At 42.2% G+C, this 19,082-nt stretch overlaps 1 protein-coding gene across 1 annotated transcript in view; it reads left to right on the top strand.

The window, feature by feature from the left end:
- Positions 1 to 19,082, top strand: part of LOC141779829 (CUB and sushi domain-containing protein 3-like) — a 269,514-nt gene that overhangs the window by 43,708 nt on the left and 206,724 nt on the right. The window contains exons 4-6 of the mRNA XM_074654862.1: positions 4,319 to 4,562; positions 16,415 to 16,527; positions 17,696 to 17,773. Coding sequence (XP_074510963.1) covers positions 4,319 to 4,562; positions 16,415 to 16,527; positions 17,696 to 17,773 — 435 coding nt within the window. The remainder of the gene's footprint in view (positions 1 to 4,318; positions 4,563 to 16,414; positions 16,528 to 17,695; positions 17,774 to 19,082) is intronic.

The raw sequence follows: 19,082 nt of genomic DNA, 5'->3' as shown, positions 1-19,082 counted from the left end.
GGACACATTAATGAGTTATAAGGTTATAATCATTAAACGCGGTTGTGGAAATCCATCCCGTGCCTTCGAGGAAGCCCGGTGCTGAAATATCGGTGATTAATCCACAGAAACACAAACCGGAGAATGACCTGCAGCTTTTTTAGTTTGACCAGAACGTCTCTTTAAAGTTTTCTGCAGATGGCGGGAGGTTATCGTTGCCAATGTTCAATATTTTTCAGTCTACATACCACAGTATCTTTTGTACCTTTCACTCACACTTTTGCACTTTTGGCTTCTTGCTGCCACCACCTGAGTTGAATGATGTTCAACGATGATCAGAGAGCGAGTCTGTTATCATGGAAACCATTTCAGAGGAAATATAAAGCAGCTATTTTTTATTTGTTCCAGCATCCCATTCTGGTGTGCAGAGATCTGAGGAGCAAAAAAAGGCTTTAATTTTTGTTTACGGATGGTGAGAGAGCCTTTTCATTGTCTCTTTTTTCCTCTGTGATGATGTCAGTGCTATCATTTGTCCACAGTGGCAACGCCGTGTCCTCGGTGCCTTCCAGTCACAACTAGAACATAAACCGTGCAGGATGGCAGGCTGCGGTTTCTGCTCGCTGTCTGCGTGCACCTAGAGGCCTAACTTAATTTACTCTTATCTACAGTACTGAGTCTCACTGCTGCGTGTTGATGTTTGATTGATTTATATATCAAGCTTCATTGTACAACGCCCCGAGGCCCCGGCAGATGCCCATAGCAGATTCTTGGATAACTGTTCTAGTTGGATTCCTTTCACGTTTAACAATATGAAAATGTGCTTTTATACTGTAAGTACATACTGTATGTAATGTAACACATCCAGAGCACTGAAGGGTAGCTCAACCAAAGTGTTTAGAGTTGAAACACCTTGGGATGTTCATTCTTCTTTTCTTTTTTTAACCATATTGTTCTCCTGATTATTGTTAATTGAGCCTGTATAATAACATTTTGCTTCTATAAAAGAGAGATGTTCTTCTTTCTGATAACATGGTACCTGTACAGCTCCAGCAGCCTGAGCAGCCTGGAGGAAGCCTTACCGAGCTGGATCGCTGTCTGACTCAGATGGATTCATTCATATAACAGTATCACTTTATGTCCTAAACCTGCTCTTTGTTTTCACCTAACTTCCATCATATCTAGTGGTGATCCAAATACAATGTTTACATCTAAGTTTACCTGTTTGGTGGATAGCATACATGCCACATGTTTCAAGTTCTAGGTTTTATTTTGGATGTTTAACGTTGCCGGTGAGCAACGCAAACACAAATTGGCAGATTTGGCCCAAGTGATGAAGTTTTGACGGAATGAGGCAAAGACATGACTCAGGAGATATATAGGAGTTTAAAAACACTTCAGTACAGATACTTTAATGTATAAATGGTTGTCATTTGTAAATTATTCATTTACAGTGATTATGTTTGATGTCAGCAAATGACAGTTGACTGTAGAACGTCTTTATTAAATAAACATGGTCAGTAGGTACTAATAATAATAATAATAATAAATTCAACTTATATAGCGCTTTTAAAGAACTCAAAGACGCTTTACACTATAAAACTATATACTGTATCTAGTGAGACAGGAGGTTTCCGCCGAATAGGTACCGTTCAGTTTCCACTTTTGTTCGTTAAAACTAATTCAGTCTCAAAACAAATCTTCATGAGACATGAAACATTAACCCTTGATGAAGGTAGGGTTTATTGCAGGGCTGAACAATAAGGATTACCTAATAGCCCGGGGCAAGTAAAATGCCATGTCGGGCTAGTAAATCTAGCAGCTGACTGAACCGATCGGGTAAATGGTAAAAAAGAATTGAACACTTGTTTATTTCCGGAGCTGATGATGGAAGTAGTTAAAGAGTGAGCCATCTCACTTCCTCATGAAAACAGATAACAGAATAACATGACAGTGAAGCTAAGTCGTTGTTTCTATTTGATAACACGCTAATAATTAACACAGTTTATATAGAGGCATTTACTTTGGGCAGGTAGATTTATGACCCACTTGCCCGACCCTGCAGGTGAAAAAAAACATGAAACCCTGATTAGACTGTTAGTTTTAGCTTAGTGGTACCTAATAAACTGACCACTGAGCTATTGTACAGTATGTGTCTGTGTGAATATTTAATTTAAATGATCTCTTTATAGAGTAATATTTCAGTTTTAAATGTCTAATACAGCTTCACTCTTTTTGGTTTTAAATTTCATTTTAAGGCATTTACAAAAAAATTATTGTCTAACTTTGTATCAGAATCTGAATTGTGATATAATGACGTCATCAGCAGAGAGGTGATTATATATATATATATATACATATATATATATATATACACACAATCTGAAAGAGTTAAGGAGTTTAGGATGTGTGTGTCGGGGTCCGAGACAGGTGACATTTACAACCACTTAATGAGTCACTAATATGTGAGGCTGGATTTGGACTACAGATATATTATATATATATATATTATATTCATTAATTATATTAAGTATATGTTTGTTTTTAGGCGATAGCCTGCAGGATTAACCTGACATTTCTCTGACATTTTATTTATTTTTTCCTTTTCCATCCCTTTTATTTCTCCTCTGTTTGTCTTTGTCTCTTCTAAATCACAATCTTCCTCTCATTTCTTTCCCTGTCTTTTTCTCTCTCTCTCTCTCTCTCTCTCTCTCTCTCTCTCTCTCTCTCTCTCTCTCTCCTCTCTCTCTCTCTCTCTCTTGATTTGCTCTCCACTTGTCTCTTTCCATTCCACCTATCTTTTTGTCTTCTATTTCCTGTGCTCCACTCACCTCGCTCTCATTATCTAACGCTTCTCCACCACTCCTGTCTTGCTCTCTTTGCCTTGACGTCCATGAGGACACTTAACGCTGCCCCCCCCCCCCCCCCCCCCCCCCCCCCGTCTGTCATCAAGGTTAAAACCTGATATGTCTCCTCTGGTCAGACCTGCAGCACTTTAATATCACTTTAATTTACGCCTATAGCCAATTACTCTACGAGTCTGCTGGGCACTCTTTGGAAAATCCTCTTAAATGCATTGAGGGGATATCCAGCGTGTCACTCAGGATGAGTGTTACATGGAGGAGACGGTGACGATTTCAAACCAGAATCAAACCCACGTGCTTCTGTTGTTACGAGGCTGCAGGCATCTGAGAAATGAAAGCCTGCCCTCGGTGCATCCGCCGATGAGTCGGCCCTTGATACGAATCGTGTACGTCTGCACATCATTGATGTCTCAGGCGGTATCAAATGCCATCTCTGCCCTTCCTATGAAGACTTTGATCAGTCGCTACGCTCCGTCTAATGTGTCAAATGACATGGATCAAGCTAACTAGCAGCTCCTGCTCTCCCGTCTTCTCCCCCCTTTTTTATCTTCTTTTGAATTTCATACACCCGCTTCCTTGTCCCTTGACCAATCGTGTAATGCGGCATACAGAAATGTTCCAAGGCTGGCAGCTCTGACAGCCCTGAGTGGAGCGCTGAGCCATCAAAGGTTTCAGCTGGCACAGCTGAGTGTCACATATTAGTCTTAAATGATGTGAAAACTGTGAAAGCCCTGCCATCATTAGAATTCTTTAGGGAGGAAAAGGGATACAGAGGTAGAGGAGAGGCTGGTGAGTAATACTGGAAAGATCTGAGGAGAGGAATGGAGGGAGAGAGAGATGGAGGGATAGAAGAAAGGGAGGGGGAGAGAAGGGAAAAGGGACGTGGAGTGAAAGAGAGCGAGCCACTGTTATGGTAGAGAGCATTAACATTCAGCTGACGTGCCATGCTTCCCACATTGGAGGAAAAAATATATAATTTCGCAGCATTACAAGCCCCGTTTATCACCATTTGTTTGTTTCCTGCAACACGAGGGGGCTTAGGGGACACAATGATGAATTACTGACTCTTGGATGGAGGGAGGAGACCAGATCGGGGGGGAAACAGAGAAAAAGCACAAAAGAGATATTTCGGACTTCTCCTCCCACAAACTGCTCTGAAGGAAACCGTGACAGAATTAGCACACAATTAATCAGTAAATAGTCCAGCCTGTTGTCGCTCGTCTGAACGCTTCGTGAGTTCTGCCAGTGTGAAGAAAACACAAGTAACCTTTTAATCTGATGTCTCATATTGTTAGATATCCCATAAGTGTGCTGGAATTAGTTTAGATGTTGGACTTGACAACCTGTAGATGTGTGAAAAACTAAACATCAGGTTCCTCGTTGGAGTTTTACACCTGAAGCCTCTTCTTTCTCATGTTGAACTTTGAGTAATAGCTCTGAAATAACCCGTGTGTGCTTCTCTCCTGGGTGACTGACAGCGGAGGACACGTGCGGCGGCACCCTGAGGGGCTCCAGCGGGCTCATCTCCAGCTTCGATATCCCCAGCGGCGACTCGTCCCCCGGCGCCGGTGGAGGTGCCGGAGGCCTGGGCAGCAGCGGGGAGTGTAAGTGGACCATCCTGGCAGATCCGGGGGACACCATCTCCCTGGTTTTCACTGAGTTTCAGATGGAGGAGAAGTTGGATTATCTGGAAGTAGAGGGATCTGATCCGGTAACCATCTGGTGAGTTGAGCTGTGAGGAAGAGGAGGAGGAGGAGGAGGAGGAGGAGGAGGGTGTGAGGTGCATGTACTTCATCAGATGAGCTCTCAGTTGTTACATGAAGAGTTTTGCTGTGACAGGAGGTGTGTGTGTGTGTGTGTGGTGTTGATAAGGTGTTACCAGATGGGTGAGGTGAGGTTGAAGTGAAGGAGTGTTGTTGACTCCTGTAGCGGTCGGAGAGAGATAACGTGTTGAGGATGTTTAGTGCTGTAGTAGAACTGTTAAATCAGGGCCTATATTTAGTCAGAGAACCGGGCTGAATGTAGGACACAAAGTAAGTTTAGAAATACAGAGAGGCTACAAATTCATCACAATCAGTGTGTTTTGTAATGAAATCGGTTTTAATTGACAAGTTAAAGTTCCACTAAAGTAACTAAAGTAGTAAAGTCATGTTTATCTGTGTAGCCCAGGATCACATACATGATTCATTGATTCAATGATTCAATGATTCAATGATTCAATGATTCAATGGGCTTTACCGGCCCACAGATACATTCTAAACAGACCTGAGGGCTGGACTACCAAGCAGGATACGGGCTTAGCAAGGTAACTTCAGGGTTAACTTCAGGGTTAACTTCAGGGTTATCTTCAGGGTTATCTTCAGGGTTATCTTCAGGGTTAACTTCAGGGTTAACTTCAGGGTTAACTTCAGGGTTAACTTCAGGGTTAACTTCAGGGTTAACTTCAGGGTTATCTTCAGGGTTAACTTCAGGGTTATCTTCAGGGTTATCTTCAGGGTTATCTTCAGGGTTAACTTCAGGGTTAACTTCAGGGTTAACTTCAGGGTTATCTTCAGGGTTATCTTCAGGGTTATCTTCAGGGTTAACTTCAGGGTTAACTTCAGGGTTATCTTCAGGGTTATCTTCAGGGTTATCTTCAGGGTTAACTTCAGGGTTAACTTCAGGGTTAACTTCAGGGTTATCTTCAGGGTTATCTTCAGGGTTATCTTCAGGGTTAACTTCAGGGTTATCTTCAGGGTTATCTTCAGGGTTATCTTCAGGGTTAACTTCAGGGTTAACTTCAGGGTTAACTTCAGGGTTATCTTCAGGGTTATCTTCAGGGTTATCTTCAGGGTTAACTTCAGGGTTAACTTCAGGGTTAACTTCAGGGTTATCTTCAGGGTTAACTTCAGGGTTAACTTCAGGGTTAACTTCAGGGTTATCTTCAGAGTTAACTTCAGGGTTATCTTCAGGGTTAACTTCAGGGTTAACTTCAGGGTTATCTTCAGGGTTAACTTCAGGGTTATCTTCAGGGTTATCTTCAGGGTTAACTTCAGGGTTAACTTCAGGGTTAACTTCAGGGTTATCTTCAGGGTTAACTTCAGGGTTAACTTCAGGGTTAACTTCAGGGTTATCTTCAGAGTTAACTTCAGGGTTATCTTCAGGGTTAACTTCAGGGTTAACTTCAGGGTTATCTTCAGGGTTATCTTCAGGGTTATCTTCAGGGTTAACTTCAGGGTTATCTTCAGGGTTAACTTCAGGGTTATCTTCAGGGTTAACTTCAGGGTTATCTTCAGGGTTAACTTCAGGGTTAACTTCAGGGTTAACTTCAGGGTTATCTTCAGGGTTATCTTCAGGGTTATCTTCAGGGTTAACTTCAGGGTTAACTTCAGGGTTATCTTCAGGGTTATCTTCAGGGTTATCTTCAGGGTTATCTTCAGGGTTAACTTCAGGGTTATCTTCAGGGTTATCTTCAGGGTTATCTTCAGGGTTAACTTCAGGGTTAACTTCAGGGTTATCTTCAGGGTTATCTTCAGGGTTATCTTCAGGGTTATCTTCAGGGTTAACTTCAGGGTTAACTTCAGGGTTATCTTCAGGGTTAACTTCAGGGTTAACTTCAGGGTTAACTTCAGGGTTATCTTCAGGGTTATCTTCAGGGTTAACTTCAGGGTTATCTTCAGGGTTATCTTCAGGGTTAACTTCAGGGTTATCTTCAGGGTTATCTTCAGGGTTAACTTCAGGGTTAACTTCAGGGTTAACTTCAGGGTTATCTTCAGGGTTATCTTCAGGGTTAACTTCAGGGTTATCTTCAGGGTTATCTTCAGGGTTATCTTCAGGGTTAACTTCAGGGTTAACTTCAGGGTTAACTTCAGGGTTATCTTCAGGGTTAACTTCAGGGTTATCTTCAGGGTTAACTTCAGGGTTATCTTCAGGGTTATCTTCAGGGTTATCTTCAGGGTTAACTTCAGGGTTAACTTCAGGGTTAACTTCAGGGTTAACTTCAGGGTTATCTTCAGAGTTAACTTCAGGGTTATCTTCAGGGTTAACTTCAGGGTTATCTTCAGGGTTATCTTCAGGGTTATCTTCAGGGTTAACTTCAGGGTTAACTTCAGGGTTAACTTCAGGGTTATCTTCAGAGTTAACTTCAGGGTTATCTTCAGGGTTAACTTCAGAGTTAACTTCAGGGTTATCTTCAGGGTTATCTTCAGGGTTAACTTCAGGGTTATCTTCAGGGTTAACTTCAGAGTTAACTTCAGGGTTATCTTCAGGGTTAACTTCAGGGTTAACTTCAGAGTTAACTTCAGGGTTTAACCCTTCAGGGTTTTCAGTCCTACGAAGGTGGTTCACTTCTTACCGAGGTAGATCGCCATGATAACTGATGCTGAACACCATCCTGCTCCAGATCAACTGGTATAAAAGCCCCTCCTACTGACCAGTCAGAGCTCGGTGTGTGGATCATGAGATACTATCCAGACTAACAGCAGCACAGTTTAAACTGACCGATGCAGGAAGGACAGCTGGCAGTAACTCGCTGACTGTGTGAATGTGTAAATGAACAGATTATAATATCAGAGCCCATCTAGAGCATCAGATCTGACTGTAATCACATGTGTGAAACTGACTTGGGAGCCTAAATAATAAATATCAGAACTTAATTCAAAGCGTTCATATCATATATATATATTCACTTATCTGAATCACCCTCTTGAGCCGTATGGTGCCGTCCTGCAGACTATACGCATCGCCTCGCGTATGCATCTATAGATGATTATAAGATATGAAAGTGAGCCTGCTTACCACTTTGAATGTATGAAATGTTCTTGTATGTACTTTTTATTTATAAGTTAGTTTCACACGGCCGGGCTGCAGATGAAAGAATGAGGCTAAAGTGTTATACACGCCATCATGTCCCCGAGGGGATGAATAAAGACTCTTCTATTCTATTCTATAAGAAAACATCTAAACAACACATTAACTTAACGTAACACACCATGTAGTCAGATCTACTCTACAGATCAGTGATATCAGAAGTCTGTTCATTTGGCAGCTTAAACTTTGCTTTAGTCTGGATAATGTGTTTCACTTCTTCATATATGTCTAACATTATAGTTTGTTTTGTTAAATGTGCCGCTCTGCTGACAGTAGACCTGTCCATGTTTGTGATCGGTCAGATGCTGCAAACACCTCCCCTTTTATGTGAACGTACTCATATCCAGACTGAGTGTATTTACCGAGTTGATAACCGCTGTCGTAGGACCGCTTACCGCGGGTATGTCGAACTCGCTTCGTAGCACCGGCTTCGGACCTCGGATATTATGACTTTTTTTCTCGTTAAATTGTGACTTTATTCTCGTAATATTCTGACTTTATTGTGTAAATCTCAGATGTTGTTTCCCTCAATGTGGCCCTAATACTCCGTAGTACATTGTCTCTTTGGCCCTCACTGCATTAGACTTATAAACTATATACTTAGACTATAAACGGTGTTACCTTCATCACAATGATCACATGTTTTGCCGCTCCAGACAGATTATTTGTGTTTTTTTTGCCTCAATTTATTTTCAATTCCTAAAATGTCTCTTTTGATAGTAAAGGTTGCTGACCCCTGACGTATAGGAAGAAATGCAAAGGGAGATCCCCCCATCACTTTGATGGCTGAGGATCCAATAAAGAGCGGTAGGTTTGAAAAAGGCAGTTTATAAAAATGAACAGTATGTCGTATTTAGTATAATAAACTATAACAATGGATTTATAATCCAGTTCTAAGATTACATTCAGTTCAATAATCTAATGTATTTACCTCTAGTGCCCTTTATAGACGGGACTACTGTCTGTTTAATCCTAACAAAAACAAAAGTTTCTCTTCGAGAGAATGAATAAGTGTAGATGTACAGATGCTGTATCGGCGGCTCTGAGTTATTCCAAAGCGAGGTGGGGGAGGGGCTTTGTAAGACGAGACTGTATCGCCTCAGGTTTGTGTCTTAGTTCTGGGATAACGAGGAGGCCTAGCTCGCTGTGATCTCCGAGCAGAACAAAGGTTCGGTGTGTACGGTTGAGCGTGAGCGTGTAATATTTGATAAGAGCAGCACTTTAGAATCAGCCATTGGAAACTTAAGGGAAAGAGCCAGCTGGGATGCAAATGTACCTTTTAATGAATTTTCATGGACAGACAGAAGATGTTTTAAATATGCTTCTGATTGAATTAAATCAATTCACAGAGAGGGCCTCTGATTCCCTGTTTCATAATTCAAATCAAAGTGCACATGAAATGTTGGACAGAGTTTAGTTTTAACAGCAGCCTTCAGACACTTTGCTTTACGGCCCTCTGCATATAGAAGTCGTTCCGTACTGAAACAAGGGAATATGAAATGGGTTTGACCCCCAACCTTGAGGCTAAGGTTATCCATCTCCTCCACGTCCTGAGCGAATGGGAGCATTTGCCAGGTTTATGTGATCCTGCCGGGCATTAATTATAATTGGCTGAAAGAGGCTCTAATCAATCACGGAGCTACAAGCTTTGTTGTCCCTGAGAGTTGTCATCCGGAGACGGAGGGAGAGAGAGAGAGAGAGGCAGACGCCGTGTCAGGGAGAGACGGGAGGGAGTCAAGAGGAGAGGTGCTCTGAGTGTGGTGATGACTGCTAAGTATTGTATGTTTGACAGGGAGCTGATACGACGACACTGATGTGTTTTGACAGACCGTAAAGTAACCCTCTTCTCTCAGGTATAAAGGATCCAACATTAACTCTTTCACCGACAGAAAAGCTTTCTGTTGGCTCGCGTCTCCTGCTTTTCAGGATTTCAGAACATGGATCTAAGTGGTTTACTTACATTTTATTACTATTTATATAATGCATTATCAATTAATCCTCTGGTCATGAAATCTCTTCACACATTGGAGAGACTGTTGTCGTCTACTGGAAGCTTTGAATAATGACAAATATCTTTCAAACTATTCACTGGCCAGTTCTCTGCAGTTTTAACAGAGAAGAATGCAAACAAATGGACTTCTGCAGCCACGTTCACATTAAACCCAGAGATGAACAACAAGCTATACTGGGCAGGTTACTTCCTTGTGACTTCAAAATAAAAGCATCTATAAATGAACCCAAATGAAACGATGTATTTATTTTAACACATATAATGGTTTGTTTCCAAGAGCAGGTTTCTTAAAGTGTTTTGAATAACAACTGAAAACCAAATTACAAATGAATTGCATGAATGAACCAACAACATTAAACCAGAATAAATCACAACTGGAAACAAGGAAATGAGTTTTTAGAGAAATGTCTCTTATCTTTAAAATCAATGGTATCTAACATTCAATACATATTACACATGTAGAGAATGCTTTATTATCTCCATCTACAGCAGGGTTCTTATACTTAAGGTCTCCGAAATCACAACATGGCCTACTGCAATTTTCAAATCGCAGGAGGCGCGATGTTTTTTAAAGGTGAACTGTGTGTCAACATACCATATTAAATTAAATATTGATGTCCCGGCCTACACATCATATCCTGCAGACTTAAGAAAACATCTTTGTTTGCTACAGATCCCTGCAAAATCACACCATAATCATTTTAATATCTAGTTTTTCAATGAAAATGAGAATAATGATGTAAACATTATCATTCCCTCTAATATTGCAAATCATATCGCCATTGCAGTATCAGTCAAAATAATCACAATTAGATATTAATAAAAATGGTTCATCCCTACCATCAGGCGATACTTCCATGGAGTCGTAACCCCGGAGAGTGAACTGACATCAGCTCAGTCTTTCAGCAGTCCAGAGTCCAACGAGAGGACGAGAAGACACATCCTGTGTTTATTTATTAATAAGCAGCGCCGTCATTTACGGGAGCTTTTACTTCTTACTTGTATTGAATACTTTGAAACTCCCAGGATGATGTTATTGTATGTCACCAAATGTCAGAAGGCTGAGGCTGTCAGTCCGAGTTGTCGCTTTAAGTGCTACAGCCCAGGTGAGACTCGGTGAGCTTGAGTGCAGCGGGACCAGAATTTGAGAGAGATTGCTTGGACTCGGCCAAGTAAACAAACAGACAGGCAAACAAATTCAGAAGGATTCAGAGCGAGCTATCCTTCGCATGGCCATAAAGTTCATTGCTCTCGCTCCCTCTCTCTTTATGAGTGTCTCTGACTGTGTACAAGGCCGTCGGACAGCTAAACCTCCGAGCATCCTAACATAGACAAAAGCAAACCGTCAGTGTACCCTTCAGCTTCAGAGCTGCTTAATGATGATTGACAGTCTGAAACCTCAAAGTCAGACACATTTAACATCTTAACCTCTTTCAGGCCACTTCAATACTGGAGAAAAAGAACTGCAAAACAATTCACAACAGTGAAGATCAACATATATTCCACATAAATGTAATTATTTAAACTATTTGAATATTGAATGAACTCCAACATACAGTATAGTTACAGTAATAGTTGTTATGAAATGGAAAATGTAGTAACACTTTGAACTGCCCAGTTTTGCCAGCCAATTTCCTGAAAGTGGATGATAGACTAAAAACCAATTCCTGGTAGTTGAAAGTACAGAAAATCCAAGACTATAGGGCAAGAAATATGTTTTACTGACACCTCTTAGTAGCTTTTATCCTTTTATCAATTGAAGATTTCTATCAGATCTCTGCAAATGAGTTTATTGATCCCGCCGTTGTCACGCTGGGGAAGGTTGATGTGAGGCTGCACATCAATCACCGTGAAAATAGACCCCAAAAAAATCTGTTTGCTTTGACAAAAGCCAACATCGGAGTCGGGCTGGACCAAGGAAAACACTTCTTTGTTATTCTTCTGACCTTTAATATGATTGTACAGCCGTGTTCACAAAGGGCAGAAACAACAAGCTGTAGATTACACGTCACTCATTATTTCAGATATGGACACAGAACATAAAAGCTGAAGGCCTTGGTGGATATTAGATACACTTTTTAGACTATATACTATGAAATCTGATCAGATCTGTTCTATGTCTTTATTCTTTTCTCTCTGTTTACATCTCATTTTCTTCCAGTTTCTTGTCAGATCTTTCTGGATTGCGTTACTGTAACGTTGACTCTGCATGTTGTAAACCTACTAAGACAGCTGAGACTTAGAATAGATTTCTATTTCACCGAGCAATCTGGCAATCTTTGTTTGGTTCGCTGAATATGAACAGTGCTATTCCAACAGAGTGGCTAAATGGTGTTGGAGGAAGATTACAATATTCAAAGCAGGTTGAGAGCAAAAGGTGCCCTGCAGCTAAATTACTAACTTTTGGTTAAATTAACATGTGTATTAGATTCAATTTCTTCTTCCTGGGATTTATTATTGATCTTCTCAGGCAAAATAAAACTCATCAAAATGTGTCCAGAAGCCGTCCTCTGCTGCCGTCGGACTGCAGAGGATGTTTAATTGAAGGAATGTGAATGGACAGTTGACCCGGGTATTCCTCCAGGGTTTTTAATGTAAGGAGCTACTGGGTCTACAGCGACTGGCTTACTGTTCTCAGAAGTCAATCTACTGGCTCTGACGGGCACCAAACTGGAGCTGTACATTTCCTGAATCACCTCTGACGAGAGATGGAAAGCAACAGCTTCTTCCTTATCACATTAAATATTCTCATAATTTCTCTCTCCTGTCAGATTTCATAGAATACGAGTGGGAGGAGAAGAAAATAATCACCTGGAACTATCTTTTTTGACAAATTTGAATTGATCGCTCATTATCCGGGGTGCACCTACGTACAGTATAACCTCCCTCTCTGAGAGACGCCAGAGATTTCAGCCTAGCACTCTGGCCTCAAGGCCACGTTTGGCCGCAGCACCTGCACGTTGGGACTCGTTACGTTGGTATTTTGATGAGATAGCCGTGCTCCCTTCAACCCCTCATCCTATCAAATCAGGCCTATTATAGTGAGTAGTGTGCCTCACAGACCTATGTCAGAATCTACCATTAGTCCTTGAAACGCCTCACATCATTGATATGAAGCATGCTAAAACTAGGATGAAACCAAGCACATTAAAAACACGGCACTCGTGCCAAGAAGTAATCTCTGGAAAGCCATATTATATATCTGTGAAGGAACAAATAGACAGCCTGAGTGAGTCTGCAGAGATAGAATGGCAGTGCATTATGTGAGCAATCCATTTTTTCAAATTGGACTTTCTCATCTTTTGTCACTCAATATGCACCGGAGGAGATAAAATCTGAAAAAGGTAGACAGCACTCACTTGTTGATCTGTTTTAAGGAGACTCGGCAGCACACTTTCCACAAGTCATTTATTAGTTTCCATGACTGTAGCTTTGACGGGTTCCAGTCATGAGGATAGAGGTCTGTGAAGTAGCCCGGAATTATTTAGCATAACCTTTTGGTTGATCAAAACTAGGGATGCACCGATACCACTTTGTTTCAGACCGAGTACAAGAACTTACATTTGGGTACTCGCCGATACCGAGTACCGATACGAGTACTTCTCTGTGTCCAAAGACCCTCGGTAACAGACAGCTGGAGGGTGTGAGCGACACACGGCAGGCTGGGGATTCCCGCATACGAGGCGGTGCGCCACCACCGGCTCTAGGTCGGCTTGGAAAGGCTCGGGGAGAAGGTGCTTCCTGGGGCCGCGGACAAAGTGCTCGCTGTGCCCTCTCTCCCCACGGGGAGGGACGGCCTCAGTGCTGTCGACCGGGGACTATCCTCAGTGCGCCCCAACCGCGTCGTGCCCCCAGGGCGCGGCGCGGCCCGGCCCACGTAAAAGGCGCCAGGGGTCTGCGGCGATATCGGCGACCCACCCGACTCGTCTTGAAACGGGAGTCAGAGGGTGCAAACAAAACCCCGTGGCGCAATGAAAGTGAGGGCCGGCGCGCGCTGACTGAAGTGGGATCCCGGCCCCGCGGGGTCGGGCACACCACCGGCCCGTCTCGCCCGCACCGTCGGGGAGGTGGAGCGTGAGCGCGTGTGATAGGATCCGAAAGATGGTGACGAGAGGTTAACGTCACGCTGCTGTAAAGTGGTATCAGAGCCGTTTTGCGAGCACGAGTACATGAGCACAGTATCGGACCCGATACCCGATACCAGTATCGGGTATCGGGTCCCTAATCCTAATCTGGACGTCTCCAGTAAAGACATGCTGAGAACAAGTCATCAGAGAAAGCAGGAGTAAATGTTGGTTTGTCAGGTCACATAGGAGGCTGTCAGCGTTCCCTCCCTGCCTCCAGCCTTTGAGCACTTTTGTGTTCATTGCATATTTTTTCCTTTGTACTCTCATTGCTTTATGTAGCGGGGAGGTTTTTTGGTTGCGTGCAGCCTGTTATTGTATAAATGAATAGAATGGTTTGCTGCACATAGATACAAATGTACCCGTTGGAATAAGTCCTCTGTAAGGTGTCATTAAGCCTTTATTTACTGTTGATGGCAGATCATGTTTCACTTCCTCTGCCATGCTTTGCCGTGGTGATAACACTATATTCACCTCCGCTGCTCTTAAATTTGTAACATCACTCCCGTTCTGCCTGGAGCATCCATGCAACTTGTGGATGGATACAGCTTTATTGTCCCTATCCGTTTTCTTTTAGACTTCTAGCAGAAATCTTGTGATCATTTGCAGCTTCCACTACAGGAAAACATGCAGGCAGGTTTCTTCTAAATAGTCCAGCTATAAGGCTGCTCTGTTCTCATTCTGCCCGTATGTTGGTGTCATTAGCATTTTATCAATGAGAGAAGAAGGTCAACTTTTGTGTGAAAATCAATTACCTTTTAACTCTTCACCAGGAGCTGCCATTATCTCCCCTTGTGATTGATCATCTGGATTCAAAATATATATAAATATTACATTTAGTTTGCTGATCAATTCAACTCTGCAGTGACCGCCACAGACGTTACAGAGAGAAACAAACCTTAAACACGACTAAACACACCTTTACATACACAATAAAACACACACACAGACAGAATAACAAGTTAACACATTGGTTTTGTTTCTTTCATCCACTGAGCCAGTTTGGGAACACGGGGCTGGACTGCACCGTGCTCTTTTAAAGCCGGTCCCAAGCCTCTGTTTGATAGCTAGGATGGCTTTGTGTGCTATTGACTGTGGTACGACAGGGTGTGGTGCAGGGACTGAGAGGCAATAGAAAGAAGCCGGAGCTGGTCAGCCAGACAAATGAGAAGGCCCCCGGCAGCTGTAAATCTCTACAATTATAGAAGGTCCCCGATGCTGCAGCCACGCGCCGAATACAACTTCTGATCTCAAACACCAATATAGACAGGAAGATCCACGTAGTTTGAGCTCAAACAGAGTGTTTCAGACAGAGGGGGAAAAGAGGCGCTGCAGCACAGCCGGTAGGAGAACAATAAAGTGATTTTTGAACATTAAAGCATTTAAACATGTTCTAGTAAAGACTAAAATACAAGTATGCACCTGAAAATAAGCATAATAGGTCCTCTTTAATAAGTTTCTCTTTCATTGGCGTTGTTTTGTCTGGACCGCAGAGGGTCAGCCCTACAAACGCTAAAGTCTGTCACTGACTGTCTGACTGACTGTCTGACTGACTGACGGAGTGATGATGTTACAGGATTGGTCAGCTGACTGTTGGAGTTCCCTCATTGGTCGTTGCTCTTTCAAAATGAAAAGACGGAGAATAGTTCTGTGTTTAGGTTTTCTGGGGAGCGTGTCAGTGGTTCAGTGCTGTCGTTGTGCATGCGCTACTATTTATGTTGGTTTAAGTTACGTTATGTTGTGCTTCGTATTGTGTTACCGTGCATTCACACCAACGCCAAGCTAATTTTCGCCTTGCTGTCCTCCAGATATAACCTCTGTTGCAGCTTTGTACATGTTGTGGAAGTCCCAGATATGTCATAAAACCAAACGCTGTCGTGTCTGGGTTCATAACGTCACCCGGCGGCGAGCTGTATTCACATACTGTATCTGTATCTAGCAGCCACGCGTCGCAACTGCCGTATGAACCCAAAATACAACAGAATGTGCTGTGATTTAATCACAATAAACAGATCAAAATGATGCCGAAATAACGACATTATGATGTTGATTAGTAAAAAGTCTGAATTCATGCTTTGTCAGGTCTGTTACCATGACGACAAGCAGACAACATTTAAAATGCTTGTTTTCTGAATGGAGTCTGGATGGATCAGTGCCAGGCTATGCTAACATCGTAGCTGCTCCATTAACACTCCATCTAGGAATAAATACGGCAGCAACCTCGCAGTGATGACATACACTTTAGTGAAGTATGTATATATCGTTCCACACCACTTATATGATGAATGCTTTAATGAAAAACTGAAATACTTTTAACCTTGCAGACTGTATGTCATGCTGATACCTTTCACCTTGTATACATGTATAATATACTGACTAGTGAATGTTACCATTCACTATCACTGAATGTCATTTGATTCATTACAAGTTGTCTTTCAACTTCGGTTTGATTTTACTCAATGACCTGTTTTCCCTGTTTTAAGGTGATTATGGCGACAGGAGGATGCTAGTGACAGGAAAGCGATGTAGTTGAATTAAAGTTGAACCCGATGACATGTGTCTTTTGTTTCTTTGTGACTCTTTACACGCAGGATAACTGGAGTGAATATTCCAGCGCCCATCATCAGCAACAAAAACTGGCTACGGCTGCATTTTGTGACAGAAAGCAACCACCGCCACAAGGGCTTCAGGGCTCAGTATCAAGGTAAGACATGATTACTTCATTTGCACACGGTAATAGAGCCCCCCCCCCACCACCACTAGAACAGAAAGGGATCATCGTAAGAAAAACACACTGTAATTACAAAACATGTTTTTGATCTTTAACTGAATATTAAACAGTTTGATTAATACCCCCTCTGTAGAGGGCATTAAGGTCTTTCTGCTCTGACTTCAAAGGGCCTTGTTAATCAAAAAAGTGAGAGATAAATACTGCATATACTTTCCTCTTCTCTGGCAGCTCAATAATCCATTACCCTGACATTGTTCTCTGGCATGACTTTAAAGTCACAGTATGTGCTGCACATCTACTATACCATAAAGGCTTAAAGCCTGGCCCCCAAGCCACATATGAAACCTGCAACTTCACCATAAATAGCTCTATTAGAACCTTCAGTGACGTGCATGTGTGGCATCTCACTGTAAATGACAAGACGTAAAATCAATTGCATGAAAAATCCCATTTTCTCATCTATTGCCGTGCATTGTTGTTGCCGTGGTAAAGCCGTTTTCTCTATGTGTTTGCTATTCATGATGTAAAGGGCAGGTATTATATAAGCACAGACCGTCACTGAGGGGGTTTCTGACGCAGTGTGCTTGTTGAGCTTTGTGTTTCTAACCTGTCGAATGAACCGTTTGACCTCCGGTGCGGTTCAGAAGGAGAGGCATCGTCTCAACGCTTTCATATTCAAATAGCCTTGTTTGTGTTTGATACATCATTCATTTGCTTTTGGCTATTCTGTTGATACTTCACTACGATGACAGCCACTTGCATCACCTGGCTTTTATGTGCAATCTGGCCCCCTGCTGTGTTTAATTAGACTGTCTTAAGATGTTGCATTGCAGTCCTCGGGCTGCTCGTAGCGTCCCCCCCCCCCCACACAAGCTAAACCCATTAAATCTGCTCTGACCAATCAATGTCCATCTACTGTTTGAGATGTCTGAGTTATAGAAACATGAGAGACTAGTTTAGCTTTTATAGACGTGTCAGGGCAACCCTTATGAATGCATCAGAGCCGTTGGACTTACATTTTGATGTTCTTCATATAGGACCAAGTTCTTATCCAGAGAAAGAAACACTTGTACTGTATCTTCTCACATCTAATACTGTAACTTCTTTTATCTAATGAACTCTTTCTATTGCTCTCGACCAGTGAAAAGCTCTGGAGAGCTTAAATCCAGAGGGGTAAAATTATTACCAGGAAAGGACAACACTAACAAACTGTCTTTGAGTAAGTCTTTTATTTTTTCTTATGCAACTGTTTTCATTGTTTGGATATTTTTTGTTTATGTAGGGCTTTCTGCGTTCTGCGTTCTGCGTTCTGCGTTCTGCGTTTCTGGGTCTTTGTTTCCTTCTTGTCTCTTTTTTTGCTGCATCATTTGGTGAAGGAATTAAGCTACAGTACTAGATTTTGCAGAAGTGCAGTCTCTTTTTCTTTCTGATGACCTATTTCCCCCGCTGTCTCGGACTCTCCTGTCCCGACACCCGGCTAGATCAGGCCTACTTACACATATATTGCAGCAAAATGCTAAATTTGATCAGTTTCAGTCGGCCAAACCCCCCTCTGTCTCATTCTGTACTATTTAAGCAGTACATCCGATTGACTTCTGTTCATGCACTGTGTGATCCACACACACGGCGGTAGTCGAGGTTGAGTGACCGCTCACTTGTCAGATGATTTGTGTACACTTCACACTGAAGTGAATGCTTTCTAATTGCTCGCGGAGCTCCGTCATTAACATAAATCTGGAACACAATTCGCTCTAACTCCAGAGTGTGCTAAACACTTCACCGATAACAGGTTGTAATCTTTATTACCTTATGTGTCATAGATGCGGCATTGCATGGAGACATGAATAATGCAGAGGGGCTGTAATCTTTTCTATGAGACAATACTGTATATCATTTAAAAGACTATGAAGAGATGCTTCATATGCCTCGTGGATTCATTGCATATAATTGAACCCATAACTGTATTATTACCCGAAACAATTAACTTCAAAGCTAATGAAGTTCCTGAAAGAAGTCAAAGAACAGAGACACATGCCAGTAGAGCCTTTCGCGTTAGAACGGAAAGGTCTGTGTGTGTGTGTGTGTGTGTGTGGGGGGGGGGGGTGATGTCTTATTGCAAATATTACAACAAACCTTAACGATAATTGTGATACTACATATTTCATGAATTTCATTTCCAGTGCATGATTTGACTTCCAGATGAGATGAGCTCGTTAAAAGTCCGAGCACAGAAGAGCAGCTCTCTACATTCCTACCGTAGTGAAGGCTGTACTCTCTATGAAAGCATATCTACGAGGCTTTATCGGCTGTACTTCAACTATTATTATGTATGGAGAGGCTCGCTGAGTGATTATTGTAGCTTCCTGCAATTGATAGTTGAAGGTTATTTAATCCTCTTAGTCCCTGTTGGGCACAGATATATATCCCTCTATTTTGTCTAGCTCAGGTAAGAGAGTTGCATTTACCCTTGGCACTCACTGTGATATCGCACAACACCTATTCACAACAGAGCTGACAGGAAAACTGTC

The sequence above is a fragment of the Sebastes fasciatus genome, chromosome 12, assembly GCF_043250625.1.
Source record: "Sebastes fasciatus isolate fSebFas1 chromosome 12, fSebFas1.pri, whole genome shotgun sequence".
NCBI classification, from domain to species: Eukaryota; Metazoa; Chordata; class Actinopteri; order Perciformes; family Sebastidae; genus Sebastes; species Sebastes fasciatus.
The sequence above is the reverse complement of the archived record's forward strand: the minus strand, read 5'-3'. Positions and strand labels throughout refer to the sequence as shown.